Below are 21,495 nucleotides of genomic sequence, written 5' to 3'. Positions count from 1 at the left end.
CTTCATTTTTGTTAACTGCTTCCGTAAAATATCCTTAATTGTTTTCTTACAAAATGTTAACTGGAAACAGAAACATTGATATTCATCAACATTTGACAGGTAAGTTTGCAAATAAAAAAAAATTGTCACATTTGCGAATGTTTGACAGAGTGATAACCAACATTCTTGCAAAGAATCAGATGTTAAGATGGTCCTACCTAAAAATATATCTGTAATTTACGTAGGAGATCTTCATGGAATTGATTACAATGTACTCAAAGCAAGCGAAGAGGTAGAAAATAGGTTGATAACAGACCTAGAGGGACTAAGCTTGTTTCAAGTTACATTCTGATGATATCAAAGTCCTAAGAAACTTATATGATATGCTTTGAGATATGGAAGGCCTATTTACTATATTTACGGGGGGGGGCAGCACTTAATGATGACGTCATCAGGATGGCATATTGCAACGCAATCAGTACTGTAGGTCTGTTGTTTTGTTTTTTCGCTTAGCCCGACGACATTATCAGGCCTTACAGTTTTCTCTGTTATGAACCAGTTGTTGATTAAGCATTGTATGGTGTTGTTTAAAAGATTATGTAGTCCACGCGCCGTGCATTATTAGGCAACCACCCCTCCCCAATGGACAGGTGTATTCCAATAAAGGCCTATCCTCAAGAAATATTGCCTTATTACATCCCCTTTGGCGGAGTTTTTGCATTGCTCGTTCGCTTACCTAGAAATACATGTAGTGAAGTGCACCGTAACCTTGGGCAGAAATCTCCCCCAAGGTAGGGGGACCAGAGGCGGATCAAGGATTTTCCAAAAAAAGGGGAGGGGCACATTTTCCCCCGGAAAATTTGACAAGCAAAAAAAAAAGAAAAAGGTTATCACCCAAAATGTAAGGCCATTTTCGTCCAAAATAAATTTGACAAGCAAAAAAAAACAAAAAGGTTACAGCTTTCAAGGGGGGGGGGGCACACTTGGGAAAAAAGTTCTTCTTTTTCAAATTTTTATATTGGATCTCAAGGGGGGGGGCACGAGCCCGCTTTTTTTAATCATAAAAGACCACAAATGGTAGGGGGACATTTAATATTGTGTCCCCCCCCTTTCCAAATGGTAGGGGGACGCGCCCCCCTGGGATTTCCGCCCATGACCGTAATGAGCACCTTTGCCTAACTACTCGTCTCGACTGGAGATACCAATGATTTCAATTATATCCCCCAATGGTTTCTGACTTTCAATTGATGAGGGCGTGCTTGAAGACGGATGCTTCTAACAGGTTGATTATCTGCATGAAAGTATGGAGTATTAAACTTCGAGAGATGAATATGAAAAAAAAAAGGAAATATATATGATTTGCTAGAGACATAGACATGAAAGAGGAGCAGATATATGAATGTGGGGGGGGGGGGGTAGGTAGATTAAGATTGGATGTCGGGGATAGATCTGAAGTAAAATTAACATGTGCCAACGATCTAAGGTAGATGTTGATATAGCTCCACACACTGCTTAATTTCAAGCATATCATTTTTCCTTAACCCATTCCGGATTGTTCAATCCCTCCACCTATCCCCTCTTAAGCACACAACACATTCTCTTTTCACTGTCTTTCTTCTCCACTACCCCCCTCCCCCTCTTCTCTCGTTCTACCACTCTCTCCCCTCCTCATTTCGCTCTCTCTACATTTTCCTCCCAGTCTTTCTCTCTTCCCCGTTCTATTATATTGTTATTGGGATTATTCCTTGTTCAGTTCAATCTTTTCCTTCCCTTTCCCGTCACGATAATTTCACCTCTACACCCGTTTATTCATTCTCCCCTAAACAGCACCCAGTATCTCCTTGTTCCCTTTTCTCTATCGTTCAGAATCATTACCTTTATCTTGTTTCTTTCCCTTACAATATTTTATCAATTCCATAAAAAAGTCCTATTCAATTAATTATCATCTCCTCAATCACATTATTCGTTCTTCCAACCACAATCTGCCTCACACCCCCCTCCCTTTTTCTCCCCCTCAATCATCCATTATCGCAGTTTTCATTACTGATGTTTAACCGACTCTGTTCTCTCCCGTTATCTCTGTATTCCCGTCTCTCTTTCTCTCAGTCCCTCTCTCTCTCTTTCTTCTTCTAACCCACTCCCTCCTTCTCTCAATCATAATTATTAACAAAAAGTTATCCTGATCTGTAGGGCATTTCATGTTGTAGGCCTATTCTGTCAGTAATTGTCACTGACATTTTATGAGGTATTCAGATGTAAGGATTTTGGTAGGGCCCTGGGAACGATTTTTTTATTTTATTTTTTTTTACAAGCAAGAAAAGGGGTTTTATTACAAAATGTAGGTAATTTTGGTGACATTTCTGCTATTTGCCATGCCGACAGATTTCCAGGGGGTGCTGCCTGGAGAGTAACACATGAAGCAACCCCCCCCCTTAGGAAATCTTTTGGATGCTTCAGCACCCCTGCTTCCCAGGGTCAAAGATTTCAGTAGCTTATAGCAAATAGTAAAAATCAGTTTCATGAAATGGTTCCCAGAGGTCTCGTAACATGGAATTTCTCCAAAAGCAAGGTTACAATTCATATTTCATTCTTATTTTTATTTAAAAAAGAAAAAGAAAAAAAAAGAGATTTCTGCAGTAACTTTGTTTTCTCTTCTTGCTCTCATTTTAATGAGTGCTATCATAATTTCAACTTAAGACTTGAAAAGGGACTCTAAAATTAGAAGGGAAAAAAGACACATATCACAATAGAGTATTGCAAATAATATCATATATTTCTCTTTTATTTTATATACCCATTGCAAAAGCAATTTATCCACATTCATAATATACAAGTGTCCTCATACTCTGTACACATTCATCCATATAATTCTTCCCCGTCAATAAGATGTGAAAAGGGCAAAAGTATAACATGATATATTTTTATGAAAACATAACTTTTGGCAATAAGGCGGCTATTTTGAAAGAGAGTGATTGTCGTTAAAGCGTTTCAACGATTGTGGATTACAGAATGCTTGGTATACAGTGATACCAATCAAAACAAATTTTGCCAAAGTTATTTAAGTTATTTGCAGTGCGTTTCACTGATATGATCATAACCACAAAATATATAGAATTGCAGTTTATAATTTTCATAAAAAATACATTTAAAAAAACTCAGAGACCCAAAGCCATAAACTTTACGTAATAATTCACACACGAAAGAGGGACGATGTCAACCAATATTCAGAAAAGGATTTTTAGGACTTCATTCAAAACATCTACAGGATTATTTCTGATAAAAAAATGTTTGCTGACAGTTGAATGTGCATTTTTGGAAAATGGAGAATAAAAATACCTTTTATTGTAAAGTGAACAAATAGTTTTATTGTTACTAAGGCAATGGAATAGCTGAGTGCCATCTGTGCAAAGATCAACATTAAAAAATAATAGTTTGGACATTGGAAATCATCAAAGCTCCGGGAAAAAGAGATATTTCAATTTATTAATTACATGGCAAAAATCATTCACAATAAACAGGCTATATCGTGTCATTTTAATATTCAGATGGAAGACAGATATCATTGCCTTCATGTTTTATCAAAACATTGATGACAAAATGGAAGTGTATCATTTTATGGAAATGGCAAGAACCTTATTCCTTACCATCCCCCAATAAAATGGTTACGAGGTGGTATGTTAAAATGGAGCACTTACAGCAATCATGGGGTCAAGACCGGTAGACAAGGGTACAATATGCTGGCCGACCTTGAATTTGGCCTCAGACCAATGCACAAAACCTGTTAGAGAAGTTCCATTTAACCCACTTGTGCCTTGGGAATGTAAGTAACTCATTGCAACTCTGAGGAAGGTACACAATCTGTACTCTTATGACAGGATGCATATGATTAACAATGCAATCAACTATGAATAACATTAGTATAATTGATTGCTAAGCTTTATGTTGTGTGGATCTGGTATTGTGCAGGCTTTGGTCACTCTTACTAAAATTGTATCTCTGTTACACTAAAATCATTTCATTACATTTCTTAAAAATAATTCCATTCAGGATATGATTCATAAATACCAATAATGATTTTAAAAGAGATGAAGTCAACTTTTCTGAGATTTGATTCGCTACCAGACTATTAAAATGAATTTGAACTGTACAGATGAATCACAAATTAATCTTTAGTTGCCCCTTGTATATGTTAATTCATCCAAAGTGGACTAAATCATTTTTAGAGTATACCTTATACATGAATGACCATAACACATTTAATGACTGATATTATTGGATATATTTATCAAATAAAACAAGGTTACATGAACAAGCAGTATCAACATATGGACAGCCCGCTGCCGTTATTTGAAATCTTTTACAAAAAACATTAACATACAAGAAAAATCTTACTAGCTAGGTGAATGAAATGAAATAAGATAGGAGAGTGAGACAAATCAATGTAAAGTGCATTTAAATACTTTAAAATGTGTGGCTTTCTGCAAAAAAAAAAAATACAGTAGTAAACACAGGATATTACATAGAGGGTGTCCTTAAGTGACAAAATAAAAATGAATTAAGACCTTGGTTCAGAAAGGTGCTACATGTACATTAAAATTTGATCAAAACTGATTTGTTGAAACAAGAAATAATTATTATTCAGGTCAAAACATGTCTAGAAACAGAAGTTTCAACCTCCCTTTCGAGAGCAACCCTTACAACATGACATTTTCAATCTCAATTTTCAAATGAAATCCATACAAATGAGGTAAACAAATGTGTTTTTTTATGGAGCCAGTATGCCACATCAAGTTTGAAAAGCACCAGCTCAAGAATTAAATGACCCATATTGTAGATAGTTCCTAGATCATTACACAGGATGCATTGCATTATTTTGATATGTAGTCTTATAATCTATGCCCATTATAATAATAAATTTTTGCTTATTTGATACATATTTGTCAAGAAATAACATGTTTACAGCATATTTCCAAGCATTTTATTTTTTGAAACAAAAATTGAGTAGCAATTGTTTTTTGTTGTACGCCTGAATTTGCAATATTTTCAAATGTTTTAAGAAAGGGTATGCACATTAAGACTATCATAAAGCACACGGCTCTTTTGAAGAACATTCACTGTGGGCTAGAGCTCATTACAGTGAAGTTCAGTGTAAATATTAACAGAGATAGATGGAGTACCATTAGGAATCGAGGTCTTCAAATATCAAGAAAACAAGATAAAAATACAATGGCCCATATTCTGAAAGCTTGTTTAACCTAAATGTAGTCCATGGTCTAACTCTTGTGTTAAAATTATGGGAAGGCAAAAATGTCAAAATTTAGTAAACAATGTCTGTTTGTTTTGATCATCGTGCTCTTTCATCCTGTTTTAATTAATGGAAAATAATAGTTCAGTTATTATTCCCAAACAGGGAATATGAATGACCTCAGTAACAGATGATCTCATAAACTGGACCACACCGTGACACGGGTCTTGTGATCCAGTGGTTGGAGCATTGGACTCATAATCGCAAGGTTGTGAGTTTGAATCCCCATTCTGCCATTGTCTCCACTTTGATAAAAAGGCCCGAGTAATATCTGTCATCTATAAGGTCAGCCACTGTGACTGATTAACCTATACGTAAAATGTTTCCTAGGTAATTGGTTATATACCAGCTTGGCATTTACCAGCAAAACACTGTCCTGCCGAGTTCCTACGGGAGTTACCGTAAACATAAACTGGTACTGTACTGTTAAAGATTTGTGTCATAATTGGCCATCCATAGTTAAACCATAACTTTAGACCACTATTTAAAATAAACCAGATTAAAGAATATGAGCCTTTAACTGCTGGAAAAAGGCTAATGCGGAAAGAGGAAATATTGCAGGATTTATGTCAATGAATCTACTTAATAATCCATTATAGGAATGTCTTCCAAACTGTATCAGACTGGCTCTTATAGTTAACAACAAAAAAGAAAGACGACCATAATAAAACTGAAAGACAAATTATATATTGATGAGAAGCTTGAAAGCACATGACTTATATCGATAGACATGCAGCGTTTGCTAATTAGAAAGTATATTACAGTGGTGCTCAAAAGTTAGTGAACCCCACCAGGAGATGAATGCTTTTACTGTGTTCAAGTTCTGCCATGTTTTAAATATTCAATGGTGAAGTCAGGTGATAAAATATCACATTCAATAAAGTTTGCTTCTCTGGGCTCACCAAAAATTGTAGTGGTGGTGTCTACATTCAGCACACAGCAGGAAGAAGTGCATTTTTTGGTGGGGTTCACTAACTTTTGAGCACAACTGTATATGTCTGGTCAGCATTAATATTCTTTAAGTTACATAATAGAAATAGATGCCTCTGGCACCAATGGGGTAGGGAGGTATATGTATTTCCCTACTGGTTGAATTATTTGAAGCAATAAAATGTTTAAACTTGTGCAACTGTGCTCAAATATAATCTATTTTCTCCCACACGGTACTCTCATAAAATATACCCATCTATTTCCACAAAACAAACAATAAAAATCAATATCTATACATAAACCCTATACAAATTTAAATTCATATACAACTGTATCTATATACAAATATAAGAAAAAATTCACGACGTAAACAAACTTGAAACAGCATCACTGCTAACATGACTGTTCTCAAACTTCTGATCTATTTTGCAGTGAAATTTTCTCTTTTATATTGAAGGACACTTGAATCTAAGACAAGGATATTAATACTGACATTATATTTATGGACTATCATGAAAAAACACTTCTACACGTTGCTCTGATCATAAAATAGAATAATACAGGCATAACACTGAAATGTCATCAAAACTGATGTAAAAGTATGGTATTTTAAAGTATTACATACTTTCATTAAAACAGTGATATTGTGTAATAATGAGGGTGGAATGAAAACAATAAAGCAAATGGTGTCACATACCAACTGTTCATTTTGTATTATAGTGTATGAATTTCACAAAATTCAATTATATTCTTTGAGAATATAGTAGATGGCTTGATCACACACTGAACACGTAATTTACCATTATTATTGAAACCTAATGTTTTATTGTTCATTCACATTCAATTTCAATGACTTTTCAGTGATATGTTTGTTTGATTTTCTATATTTATTCAAATGAACTTACAGTCGGGGTGGATTTGGCCTTTTAGGAATGTTGTGGAGATTGGCATCAGGGTTTCTTTTGCCATATCAAAATGTATACGGAACCTACCACCCCAAAACCAAACAATGAGTCACCAAAATGAATCTTAAGATTTGGAAAAGCACATCCTAAGGTATTGAATGATGCATAACTTGTAAAAAATGATAAATAATAACCCATTCAAGTCCTTGATTGAATGTAGAAAAATCAGCAAGAGCTTTAAAGAATAAGGGAAATAAGTTTTGAAGTTCAGAGTTCTCTCAAGTTCAGTGAAACATCCAAGCAGTCCAGAAAAAAAAATGGTGTCAAAGAAAGTTTTGTAACTTGTCTTTTTTCATCTCAATAACTTTAAAAGTTGACAGTATGAAGGAGAATTACTCTTTGAAATAAGCTCAGTTTTATCCTTTGAATACCGAATCACTATTTCGATTATTCACAGAGAATCTATCCTGGCAACTTTTTGTTGGTTTGGGGGTGGCTGGTCACAAATGGTGTCTCAGAAATCAATCATATTGGCATATTTAATTGTCCCATGGAACAGTTTTCTGAAATATCAAAAAATTATTGCCATTTATTTAATTATGCAAAAAAAATTTACTATCCAGATATTTTTTTTCAAATATGGAATGCTAAAATGATTTTGAATTGTGTTTATTGAAAAACTTGAAATAACAACTCATTGTTGGCACGTTTAACCTGTTGAAAGGTTTTTATTATAAATTCATTTGATATAAAGTAACTTCCATGTATAATGACATAACTATTTCAAGAAGTCATGAAAGCATATTAAGAATATTCTCCAAAATGCATCTCCCATCATTCTCTGATGCCATTATTCCTGCCACCAATATCTTCAGCAATACCATGGCAAATGCAGAAATAAGGAGGATGAAATAATGATGTTCTAACATATTATTTTGTGACTCAACTCACAAAGAAAAACCAACAAAAAACCCAGGCACCTGTTCAACAAAAGTTTTGGGAGAATGACTTTAAAATTTGTAAATATCTGTAAAAGATGCAAGTGGAAATACTAATATATTTACTATTTTAGAAATTCAAGTGAACGGATTATGCGACACAAAATTCAGTTTTTGTTCCAGGCCACATAAAAAGACATACAAATCATGCTTCCTGGCTAAGAAGGGAATGAATTAAAAGCATTGGACAGCACCACACAACATGCCTATTTTTTTAAAGTTTGGAATAGATTTTTGGAATGCTTGATCTAGAAGTAGAACACCCCACGTTGGATTCCTGTACGTGGGTCTACACTGGATGACTAGTCCAACACTAGATATTTGGAAGATTCTTCTTTGAAGGCACTTGATCAGGATGGAGAAATCCCCTCTTAGAATCCATGCATGTGGGACTTGGCTGGATTAATAGGTTCAACTCAGGATGGGCGATCCTTCTCCAAGGCGATACTGAACTCCCCTACTCAAAATCCCACAAATGGGACTGAACTTGATGAGGAGCACCGCATTATGCAAACAACCAAATCGTTCCAATTGTGGAGAAAAGATCTTTTGTGGCGTTTCGTCACCAGGAATGGATGGATGTGTGATGACGCTGAACGGGGTATGACTCAGATAAGTTACTGGCAATGATGGCTCCGTCATAGGTACGTATTTCCTTCCATTCTATTCACAAACATCTGCAAAGTTCAAAACATAAACAAACATACACAATCATGAAAATATGTGAAGTACAAATAAATACATCTCTCAAGAATCTTTATATTATGTACATGTACAGTAAACGGTGGCTGATCTAACCGGATTAGACACAATACTTTGGCTGGGCCAACCACTGTGCACTAACAATATTGGACATGGTATTTTATCTATTAGTGGGCCCTAGTATTCAAAAATTCTTTGTCTGAGAGACAATCCCTATGGCCCTATGTACCTCATATTTTTGGTTAAAAAGATTTTTTTTAAAAGGTAACATGAATCCATAACACCTGCTTGATGTTTAGCTATTGTTGTTTTAATGTCGTTTTCATTGTTACGTGCATGCCCAGTGCTTATTTCAACCACTCAACATGAGGCCGCATTCTGTGATATGTAAGCTTGGTATTGGAGCAACATACTGCACATTACTAATAGCACGTCAATTTCAATGGCAAAATGTGCAGTGTGCGTACTGTGTAGGAATGATTCCTTTCAAAATGCTGAGGTTTTATAGTCTTGATTTTCATCTTATTCTACAATAATATGGATAGATCTTAGACATTAAGTCAAAGGACACACATTTTTCCATGACAATTTGTGGTACATAGTTTTTAAACAGACCTCCATAAACTAAAAAATAAATGATAGGTAGTCCTAAACTTATGCCTATAAAAGGATAGGCAGGATTTAGGTATGGTATTTTGACTATTCACCAAATAGTAATGTCAACCAAGCTGAATATACATTTAAAAAAATCATTAGATTCTAAGCAGACAAGAGATAAAATAATTACACCCTGCTTGTTCTCACAAAATAGGGAAATACCTACGTTCCGGCTCCATATTCCATTCGGCCTCCAGCACCATGTTATTTGCATCCTGAACGTATATATTTCCCGTATTACATAAACAAGCACGGTGTAACTAATAGTGTCAAACCCAGCTGGATCCGCCACTTGTTACACATTAAAAAAACCCATAAATTTCTTCTTCATCTTCCTTTAAAAATAATTGTTTCAAGTCATCAAGAGCACATTTTATTTTCATAGATACACAGGAAGGAAATAAACTACTCCAAGCAATTTCTATTAATGCAGACAACTACATCCTCAGCATATACACTATAACTGTACCTATTCCACATTATCTCTACACACATGCTTAAATGTAGGGGAAAGGGAGCGTGGACTGCCACAAAGATTTTTATATTGGCCCTAGTTTGGAGAGAAAGTACCATTTTATCTCTTTTAATTTTGCTTGTCAAAAAGTTCTGAAGAAACAAACCAAGTTTTTTTTTTGAAAGACAAATTGAATTGAATTGAAAAAAAAAAGAGAGAGAAAAGACAGCATTAAAATTGGGAGATTTTTATGTGCCAGATCTTTATGAAATACTAAATTCATCTCCCAGACTTAAAAAAAGAGAGTCGTCATTGGTTTTTGAAAATGGCAGCTTTTGTTGTTCCGCTACTACGCATACTTCATTCTCACATGCTTTGCGTGTATCATCCAGCGGATACAGGGATATACTATGCATATTTCAAAGACAGAATTAATATTTTTCTATATATTCTTTTATGTTGTTGAAAGGTTTACTTGTAATTCTCTTTGAAATAAAGTGTAATTTAAAAGAATATTTTCTTTTCTAGTGTTGCAGATAATGGAAATAATAACATTGAATTTTGTGAGGAGTGAAGCACAAAAAAGTACAAGAGTTCAAGGAGAGAGCCATTTTTATCTTTATGATATGATATGTGTTAATGCTCCAAAATAATAATTAACATCACATAAAAATTAGAATGCTTCGAGGGGAATAACGACAACAGTGCCAGCACTCTGAAGAGTGGATATGTGGACTATAAGATGCATTATCATTATCAACATCATCATAACTTTAAATGTATTATAAGGGAATAATATTAATGTCAACTGAGTATTCAACAATAATAATAATAATAATCCGCTTTTATATAGCGCTTAATACATCGAAACGATGTGTCTAAGCGCTTTACAGATATATTATTACCCCGGTCATCGGATTCAATCAGTCATTCCCGCACACAATGTGTGCACATCCTCCACTCCCTGGGGAGTATTCCAGTCAGTCGCCGGTGAGGCGCACACAGTACTGGACAAGCTACAATGACTTTCACATCCTACCGGGTACCCATTTAGCACCTGGGTCGAGAGTGGCAAACTGTGGATTAACGCCTTGCCAAAGGACGCCAGACCGTGGTGGGATTCGAACACACGACCCTCTGATTACAAGGCGAGAGTCAGAACCACTACACCACGGCTCCTCCACTCCACCAATACAAACTGCTTCAAAATCTTAAAGGGCACTTAAAAGTAGATGATCCTGGCAGTTTCCCTATGGTCAAGCATAATGACATTAAGTTCACCCAAGCAAGAGACCTCCTTCATTTCATCAAGAAGTTTGAAAAGTTACAATCAAGTTATGGCAAGAATAACTAGAGTATCAATGGGAAAGCTAAATACAATTCTCAATAACATTAACATGGTATCATGTTAGAAGTAATCATCCATGTACATGACAATCCTGGGGCCTGTTTCAATAAAGAGTTAGAACTATTGAAACTTTGTCATTATTCTAACTACCATGGAAACCTTGAATGTGATTGGCTGCTGAGCCATGTGAGTGCCATTATGGCAAAGTTACAATAGTTGTAACTCTTTATGAAACAGGCCCCAGTCCATTAAGGATAAACAAAAATTCCATTGGGATAATTGGAAGATGCTAAGCGTCTCAGCAATTTGTCCCTGAACAAAACTCATTTTAGGCAGCCATGTTGGTAAATTGCCACTTGGTCTACACCCAAATTGTCTACTTTTCATTTGGTCTAATCCCACGTGGTCTAACTGCCATTTAGGCCATTTACCAATTATTGAAACTTTAAGCTGTAATCATTTTGTCTAATATCCACTCAGTCTGATACCACTGTCTGCATGATTAGACAAACTGTGCATGAACTAAATTTTCATTTTTGACAAAATGCAAAATAATAAGTAGACAAAATGGAAATAAGACTGTCTGGACATCACACTATTAGACTAAATGAGAATTAGATTCACTGTCCTGTATAGTGAAGTCTGGTTTAACTTAGGCCTAACCCAGAGAGCTCCAGCTGGAGCCCTGAACGGACAGCAGAATCCTGACATCGAGGCAGTAGCCAGGCCCTCAAAAAAGGGGGAAAAAACGCCGCGTTCCTTCTCTTGCTATCAAATTGCAAACAAAATGGCCGATCGATACCGATGGCACATGGGCGAAAAAAAAAACAGATTTTCAAGCAAAAAATATAGACTCGGCCAAATTCACGCATGCGCCCTCGGTATATCGATGGGCCAGTTTTGTTTGCAATTTTGAAAGCGAGTGAACTAACGAGGCCTTTTTCCCCCGTATTTGAAGGTCTGGCTACTGCCTCGATGTCAGGATTCTGCCCTCTGTTAGACCTTCATCCATAGAATTGAGGTGGGTGCATGATATCTTTTTTTCCCTTTAAATTTGGGGGTTTTTGGTACCCCAACCTCGAAGGTACCCATGTTCTGTGGCAGCCTATGGTTACCTTCTGGGCTACGGCCCGCTTCGCAGGCCGGAGCTCTCTCGGTTAACTTAAGCCATGGTCTAATAAACTCTGTGCTAAAATTATAGGAAGCCAAAAATGTCAATATTGCATTTACATTATGTTTCCTATCTATAATTGGCTCTTTCCTTGTGTGTTTATGTTGAATAGAACTATTTTTCAGTAATTATTCCCACATGATCCGAGAGTCCAATGAGCGGACGATTGAACTTGTAGTGTTTGAGATACCTGTCACAATTGGCTATCCATAGTTAAACCACAACCTTTGACCAGATTTTAGTTTAAACCCAAGGCGTCACGCGCGTAAAACATTCCCCTCAGACTTGTGTGTTAAAATGGCACTTTTGAAAAATTCATAAAAAATAAACGTGAAATTACAGGGTCGAATGTTTACTACCGTTGGATAGGATATATATCTGACATTCCATATCTGACTAGAGAAGGGTATCGTAGCCAGCTCATTTTTAAAAATAAATTGCCATTTATGAAAATAACTATGATGGGATCAAATTTATCAACTCAAACAGTAAAATAGCCCTAATTCTTCCGCCGGTCAAAAAATAGTTCCAAAGTCATTGATATATCTTCCCAATTTGGGCAAAGGAAGCTCAGTAGTTACCATTTCTAGAATCAGTGTTCGATTTTCAATTATATTCATACACTTTTGTCATTCAGCAATATCATATTGAAAAAAATTTGAATGGGTTGGGTCGAACGAATATCTGTAGCCTTCCTGTTGTAATTAGGCTCATGAAACCCCAAGTGGAGAATACGGGCCAATGGTTAATAGACCAAGCTTAGTGTAGACTAGACAGCAATTATAGCAAATTAATAGTAGACCAAGTGAGCTCATAATAGCGTTTGATAATCTGAGAATCAGACCATCTGACAGTACACTGAGTGGATCGATACAAACCGCCATGACTACACATGTAGCCGAGTAACCCTTATCTATGCTAATTTATGTTAATTTAGGCTAATTCATGCTGACCCCATGCTGATCACATTCCGTTGACATTCCATGCAGAACTCACCTACAAACTCTGTACATGAATCTAAACCCTTCCGCTCACATCACTATCGTAAGGTGGCAAGATGAATGCAGGAAAGGCCATGCATGCAATTATACAAGAATAAAACAAAGAAACAAAATGAAAAGCAAAATAAATTCAAATGTTAGCATTCTTGGTGTACATGTGTGTGTTGTGCTTGAGAGTGTGGAATAACTACAGAATACACCATTCAAGGGAAATATTAGAATTAAAATGATGTCCTGTGGGTCATCCCAACTTGAACCAATTTACCAAAGGACTTAAACCTAATGCTGAAGTATAGTATTTCAGCCCATTGACAAAAAACCTAGCCCTAAAACTAGCTATTGAATCTAATCCTAACCCTAAATTCATTCCTTAAAAAATCCTAAGCTTCATTCATATCAAGTGATTTGAAAACTTGAATCGGTAATGGAATGGTACCATAAAAATCAATGCTTTCCCAACTGAATTGGTACATTGACCGATTAGAACTCCAACAATCTTTATTTATTACTTCAGCGAGTAAAATGCAGTGATGAACAAATATGCCGCTGTTACCAATTCCCTCCGAAGAGAACATAGTTGACAGCACTGTATAATGCTTATTATTATTATAAATATGCCAAATCCTATTCATAACCCTGATCCTAAATGTAACCAATACTCCAAGACAAAGTATATCCCTAATGCAGGGGCAGCATCATATGGGTGGCAGGGGGGGGGGAGAGCAACATCCCCACATGATTTTTCAAGTACATATAGTGAAATAAAAAAACCCAAATCTGTTTAAAAGGTGAAAGAAAGGAGGGAAAAGGCACCGAAAATGGAAGAAAGAAAAAGGAAGAAAGGAAAAGGAAGAAAGAAGAATATGAAAAGGAGAAATCTGGGTCATATAACTCTTTTATTATTGAAAAAAATTCTTAAAATGATGTCACCATCAGATTATGTCTCCTCCCCCCCCCCCCCATGAAATTATCCTGCCCCTATGTTGATCTCAATGTAATTCTCACATAAGGAAGGACTTTAACTTTAAACATGCCCATTATACTAAATTGTATCAAACACAACAAGAACTTAACTCTTATAAAATTTAGTGAGGTTATGGCGGTATTCTGTAGTTTGGTTAGATTTTAAATCATAGACATGGTCACACATGAATATCCAAGCAAAATCATACATAACACTGTGAATGTGCATTTAGAACATATTATCAGTATCAAATTTCATCTCGAATATAAAAAAAATCACATCTTCATCGGTTCATTTGAATACAAAGTACCTTACTATCAAAATCCAGTCGTTTCATTGCACAAATAGAAAACCTGAGAATTATATAAACATCCATGAAAAAATATCTTAAATGAAAGAGAAGCACACATTTTGAAAAGTTACTGGTGATATGTGTAGTTGATATCAACAAAAAATGACGAAAAAAAGAAGAAAGAACAATATAAATATACAAAGGTCAGAAAAGAAATAAGATATTGCACATATTAAAATCATCCAGTTAAATAGGTATGGGCAAGTAGCAATCTACACCTAGGCTTAGCCTGTACAAAAATATATATATACCATAATATCATAAACAGCCCTAAATAGCAAGTATATGTGAAGAGCATTTTTCTCCAATTCCTGATTATATAAAAATTGAGTATATACCTTGCCAGTAATTATTACTAATGTTCTTGGATATGGCATATGTACAGAATAAAATTAACAGTGTCATGAATTACATCAATATAATCTGGGTTTATATCAACTGACCCTTCGAGGAGTCGATATAATTGTGGTTTCAGTCTATGTTTCCTTCTATTGTTTATTGTTATCCTAAAACGTTAATCATTCATATCTCTTGTAAATTTGATGTTATAACTGTTTCATGGTTAAAATTAATCAATATTTAAAATCATTTCACTCATATTGTGCATAAAATAAATGTTTTTAAGCACTGACAATATTGCAAATAGTAATGCATGCAGCATAGTGTATTCAAAGAGACTGTGTCAACATGCTTTTCACACTTGCAGTCAGTTTCAAATTTTTCACCTCATCAGAGGAAATTTCTACAAGCCGCAGAATCAAATTATTATACAAGAACTATCTATGAGTGATATTTTCATATAATATGCAGCAGAAATAAGGATATCAAAATAGGCTGTGCATACATGCTTCTGCACTCTTGCACCCAATTCAAAATTGTCAAATTCAAAAGACTCATTTTTTTTCAATAAAATATAATCTCTTGCAAATTGTTAATTGGGGTTACTACAAAATCTTTCATAGTACAATAATGAAATTTCATGTATTGGAGAAGATATTAACAGATCAAAATCTGTTCTCAGCACACTGAAAAAATCATCTCAAATATTTTTGGTATCCACTTTAGCCCTTATCAACGATAAGACCTGGGGGTGTTTTACAAAGATTTAAGTATGACTTATAGTCACATTTAAATTCCTAGTTGCCTGCAATATAAAATGTATGACCGCATTGGTCAGACTATGCCAAGAAGATGCGCACTAATGTGCACTGATCAATAAGATTATGTGTCGCAAGCCATGTACTCATCAGTATTTAAGTGCGACTCTAAGTCATACTTAAATCTTTGTGAAACACCCCCCTGATCTGACCTTGATGAATGATTTGGGTTGTGGACATGCGGACATTTACTTTATCCCCTTGTCCATTGTTCTTAAATAACTAAGCAAGGTTAGATTGAGTCATAATGCGGACAAAGGCTGTAATGGATACCAAAAATTTCAAGGTAAATTTTCCAGGGTGTTGAAAACAAATTTCATTAAAATATCTCTTATTGTCAGTCCCATATATTGATCCAACTGTTAGGATAACTCAATCATTTATAAACTCCATGGGGAGTGTTTCACAAAGAAGTGTCCTCTTCGCATGATCTGACTTATGTAGTCAGATATACTTTTATACTGCACACAACTAGGCATTTACATGTAAAAGTCTAAAAGTCATACTTAAATTTTTGTGAAACACCCCCAAGGACTGTCAAAAAGTTTTGAATCAGACGCAGCATGGTATAAAGAGATACAAAGAGGCTATGTGAATAGGTTTTTTCACACTCACACTCTGTTCTAAGCCTTTCTTCTTGGTTCCGATGGCATTGCTTATGGAATCCACCCACGAGGCCATCTCCCCCGGTGAATAGGCCTGAAGGAGAGAAAACAAAAGAAAAGGAAAATTAATACCACCCTGCAACTCGACCGGAATAAATACTATTCTGAAATAATAATGATATTATAAATATATAATAACTTGAAATAGGACTGTGCTCACAAATATTGTAATGCTATTCATCAGATTTCAGACAGAATTTATGCCTCTGCCATTGCAAGATTTAAGGATACAGTACACACCTAGCTTCCAGAATTTCAAAATGCTGACCTCTGTGATCTTTCACCTTTTACAATGTGACCCCAACATCTGATCTGATCGTAAATCCCTTATGCATACATGAGCCAAGTTAGAAAGTAATTGTTCAAATGGTTATTTGGTTATCACGTGAACAAGATATATCATTATTATGAAAAAAATTCTGTGAACTTTGACCTTTGAGTTTGTAACCCCCAAACTCATCATATTATCCTCACCAGCATATGCATACATGTACAAGAGTCCAATGTGAAATGATCCCTCAAAGTGTTCCCCAGTTATCGTCAGAAAGATAATTTGAGATATACAATGACCTCTCTGACCTTTGGCCTCATGACCCCAAATCTGATCACATCATCTTTACCCCTACATGCAAACTTGGTCCAATTTCTAAGTTGATCCATCGCATGGTTTAGACGATAGAATGGATGGATAGACAGATTGATGACCTAAAAACACAATTCCTCTGGCAACCACCTACACTGAGCAGAGGCATAAAAGAGAATAACAAAATCTGAATAGAGGCTTCCCTGGGAATGCTAAACTATTTTTCATGTAGTTTTCTCTTTCCAAATACCACTGGAACTCAAGAATTCCCATAAAAAACTATCACCAATATCAGGAGTAAATTTGGATCAGTATCAACAGGGCCCTTCTGCATCTCATGATTACCTGTACAAAGAACGTCCTTCCTGCACTGATGATTTCAAATAAGTTGTCCCGCTGAATGCTGGGCCTTGAAATGACAAAATTGAAATAAAAATAAAGATATTTAGACTATCCATCATTAAACAAGACGACAAAAAATCTCAAATGTTGATCAGCCCTATCATGACAGCCTTATGTTAACACCATAATATGCCATTACCATGGCCACGTAGTATCTGATAACATAATTATACCGTAAGTAACAGACTATAAACCGCACCCGTGGATTAACCGCACCCCCAACTTTGGACTAAAAAAAAAAAAAAATTTAAGGTACTGTACATGTACGAAGAAACAAAAACTAAGTTAAAGATTTCAAAGTATCCAAAGAGATTACCGGTATGCGGAAATCTGCTGTTCTTGATCAATTCATCAACAAATGTTAGCAAGAAAGAAAGGTCCCGACAATATTGGCCACTTACACACTCACTCACCTCACAGTCACAGTGCACACACACACAGCACTGCCGTTCTTGTACATTGCAAACTACGATACGGTACCAGTACATCTTATCAAATTATGATCTGTGTCTTTCCCGGCGTAGGAGGAAGAAACATTCACATTTCTTGCATCACAATCACTTTCAGAATTTGTCTAGCATTCGATGTCTTAGCATGAATTTTGGATACGGGATTACAGGAAGGTTCAAGAAACAAAGAAATTGGCATTTTTCCAGTTGTTTTTACGGCTTCGTGCCGTCTCTCTCGTGCGTGGTGTACATGGTATCTTATGAAAGGCAAACGGGAAAGAAAAAATAAGCTGGCGCGAAACGGGATTTTGGAGGGGAGGCCGTGGAATAAAATGAATAGCGCCAGCTTAAATCGCACTATAACCACGATACAACGCAAGCTAGCTCAGCTCACTCAACTCTCGCTCAGCTGTGACAAAATATTACCGAGTATGCTTGGCGTCTCTTTGAACTTAGCCAGGGAACTTTGCTGCTTTAAATCGAGAATAAAGTCGAAATTAGTGTCATGAAGGTGGTTGCGCTTGTTATGGACAATATTTGATTAAGATCATAATAATCGCTTCTCATTACCCGCGGCTCATACCCCTCTAAACGACATTGCCCTGGGCGGCTACGCCCGGCCACTCGAAGTGTTGTGAACTGGCAGACGTCTTACGTGTTCGGGAGGGGTTACGACGGGCTGGCTCAGACCCGTCACCGTGGATAACCCGCAACCCCCGACTTTTGCTTCTATACCGCCGAGAAAAAGGTGCGGTTAATAGACCGTTACTTACGGTATGTATCTTGCACTCTTCACTCCAACACAAATGTGTGCCTTTATAGGTGTCATTTGCATTGGGCAAAAATGAAGGAGTAGTTCACTCCGCAAAAGTTTCCCCTGATTAATTGCCATAACATGCCAAAAAGATGGTAAGATAGTGCCCAACACATTTAAAAAAAACGTTTCTGCCACATCTTCACTCCAAGATCAAGATGTGTGTCATGTCTCAGTAGTATTGGGCAAAAAGCGAGGGAGTAGCTCATTAAGCAACATTTACAACAGCTGAATCGAGAGTGGCAAATATACTCACCCGTGTTCTGCTACTTTGCAAGATGATATTTCTTTAATAGGGATCATTCTGATTGGTAATTTTTCCTGTATACAAAAAGAAAACAAATGAGAGTGTCGGGTGAGAACCACAATTAAAATGCCCCATCCTCTCCCAAATAAAAGATCCAAAAACAGAACTCCGCATTTAAGGTGAAACAGGAGCAGAGCTGCCAACCTAAACAAGAACATATCAGAATTTAAAAAGCTGAAAATCAGTATTTTTATGATGAAATCAATATTTTCAAAGAAATACCATAGCACAACACATAAAACTGAAATTCTATAAATCAGTATTTTGCATGACACTTGGAGTACCATACTCACATACATTGGTGGAACGGGGACGTGCCGCTTTCATGACCCCCTTTCTCAGACCTAATTTTCAGTTCTATAGATACTCCATATGACAAAAGTTCCATTCAGAAGCCGCCCGCCCCACTCGCAAGACCCCCATTACGAAACATCTCAGTTCCCCAGCCCTGCCAAAATTTGTTCAGCGCGAGCACCGCATCCCATAGCTGCACGCATGGCTTCATAACTCCCTTCATAATGGTGCTAGCAGCTTCATGCATGGCTGGTGCCCACATAGTACATGCACAGCGCAGTGTGCACAATACCGACAGAACCACGATCCAGTTCCGTAGACCGTTTTTTTACACTGCCCGGTATGTATTTAGTTCCAAAGACCACATATTTTACCCATGTAGTCAGTTCCTTATGAAATATTGAAGAGATGACAGGCAGAAAGATAAACGAATGCTGCAAGATAGCACTGGATAGAGACAGATGGAAAACCATGACATCCAACCTCTTCAAAGAGAAGGAACAGCGGTAAGGTAAGTCAGTTCCTAAGACCCCCATTTCAGGGTCTCGTGAGGCACAACCCCCATCAAAATAAAATTTGGTGCCCCCCCCAACCCAGATGAAACCATCAGTATCTTTTTCATTTTTCAGTGCTAAATACTGAAAATCAGTACTACTTGGCAGCTCTGTACACAGCAAAATATAATAAATAGTTCTTTACAGGATCAATGTACAATCCATCAACATGGGGGAGGGGTCCCTGCCAGGGAGATGAAGTTGTTGCCCTAGTATTCCATCTGTGTTGGTAAAAGATATTGAGAAATTTATTTTTTTGTTCTCAACTTGAAAATTTACCTTAATTTTTTTGTTGCTATTAACAGCAGCCTTCATCAACCATGTGAGTCGATCTAGCTTTGCTGGACATCACGTCGACACCTACAAGCTAGTAGTGGCTGACAGGGAGTCACGGTACTTGTGAAAAGCGTGTAAAGGAGGCTATTTACACCTGGGTCCCGTAACACAAAGGTTAGCGATTGATCGAACACTTGATTTTCACGATTGATTGTACATTGTAGTCAATGGAATCAGTCGCAGAAAAATGTTCTACGATTATTGCAAGTTTTGTGTTACGGGCCTTTGTGGACACTCCAACTCTCAACAAAGGATGGTGCTACATTTATAAGCTTCCTAATGTCTATGACCCATTCATCCATAATTACATCAGCAAAGCTAGATCAGGGTCCCGTAACACATCGGTTAGCGATTAATTGTACGCTTGATTTTCACGATTGATTGTACATTGTATTCAATGCAATCAATCGTGAAAATTTGTTCTACAATCATTGCTAAGCTTTGTGTTACGGGCTCCAGGTGAGTGTTTCATAAAGCTGTTAGTAAGTTATGAGTGACTTTACGAATGACCGGTGACCCTCTCTTGAGGTAAATTAAGTGCACTAAGTTTCATTGGTGTGGATTTAGCCCCTAAGAAAGGATCACCAGTCATTCATAAAGTCGCTTGTAACTTAAAAACAGCTTTATGAAACACCCACCAGGTCAAATCAGTGATAAAGGCTGCAGTGGATAGGCAAAAATTTCAAGGTAAATTTTCCAATGTGTTGAGAACAAAAGTTGAATTTTTCATTGAAAAAAAAAGATGGTTAACTAACCTGATCTGATTTATAATAAGATATGCCTTGATCATCTAAGATGAAATATCTCCTTTTCCAACTTTTTCTCTGTGGATAAACAACATGAAAGTTAAGGGTATTAAATACGAGAGAGAACTGTCAATTGATGTATATAGTCTCTGAAAAACAACAAATAAACATGTAGATCACTAAACAAAAGATCATATTGGCTTTCTGTCATTTCATGTGCAGAAGGAAATCTTTATGAAAATGGTGATGAAATCGTTAATGAAAAAAGTATGCAATGAGGGCCAATTATCAACAAGTCCTGACAATTCATTCTTGTCAGATTGTGAAAAAAGGGAAAAGGAACTTTACAAGTTAAGTATGTACATGTATGTATGGATGGTATGTGGGTGCATCATGGTCTAATGGATCTGACTCTTGTCTTT

The 21,495-nt window shown here is 36.4% G+C and overlaps 1 protein-coding gene across 1 annotated transcript in view; it reads right to left on the bottom strand.

The window, feature by feature from the left end:
* Nucleotides 1-5,766: 5,766 nt before the first annotated feature.
* The window catches only part of LOC129273627 (pleckstrin homology domain-containing family H member 1-like), a 37,179-nt gene continuing 21,450 nt past the window's right edge, over nt 5,767-21,495 (bottom strand). Inside the window, exons 4-9 of the mRNA XM_064107889.1 lie at nt 21,083-21,151; nt 19,093-19,157; nt 17,517-17,580; nt 16,539-16,622; nt 13,446-13,488; nt 5,767-8,794 (exon numbers count right to left, since the gene is read on the bottom strand). Coding sequence (XP_063963959.1) covers nt 13,486-13,488; nt 16,539-16,622; nt 17,517-17,580; nt 19,093-19,157; nt 21,083-21,151 — 285 coding nt within the window. The 3' untranslated portion in view covers nt 5,767-8,794; nt 13,446-13,485. The remainder of the gene's footprint in view (nt 8,795-13,445; nt 13,489-16,538; nt 16,623-17,516; nt 17,581-19,092; nt 19,158-21,082; nt 21,152-21,495) is intronic.

Source organism: Lytechinus pictus, chromosome 12 (genome assembly GCF_037042905.1).
Source record: "Lytechinus pictus isolate F3 Inbred chromosome 12, Lp3.0, whole genome shotgun sequence".
Classification (NCBI taxonomy): domain Eukaryota; kingdom Metazoa; phylum Echinodermata; class Echinoidea; order Temnopleuroida; family Toxopneustidae; genus Lytechinus; species Lytechinus pictus.
Note: the sequence above shows the minus strand (reverse complement) of the source record. Positions and strands in the feature narration are given on the sequence as shown.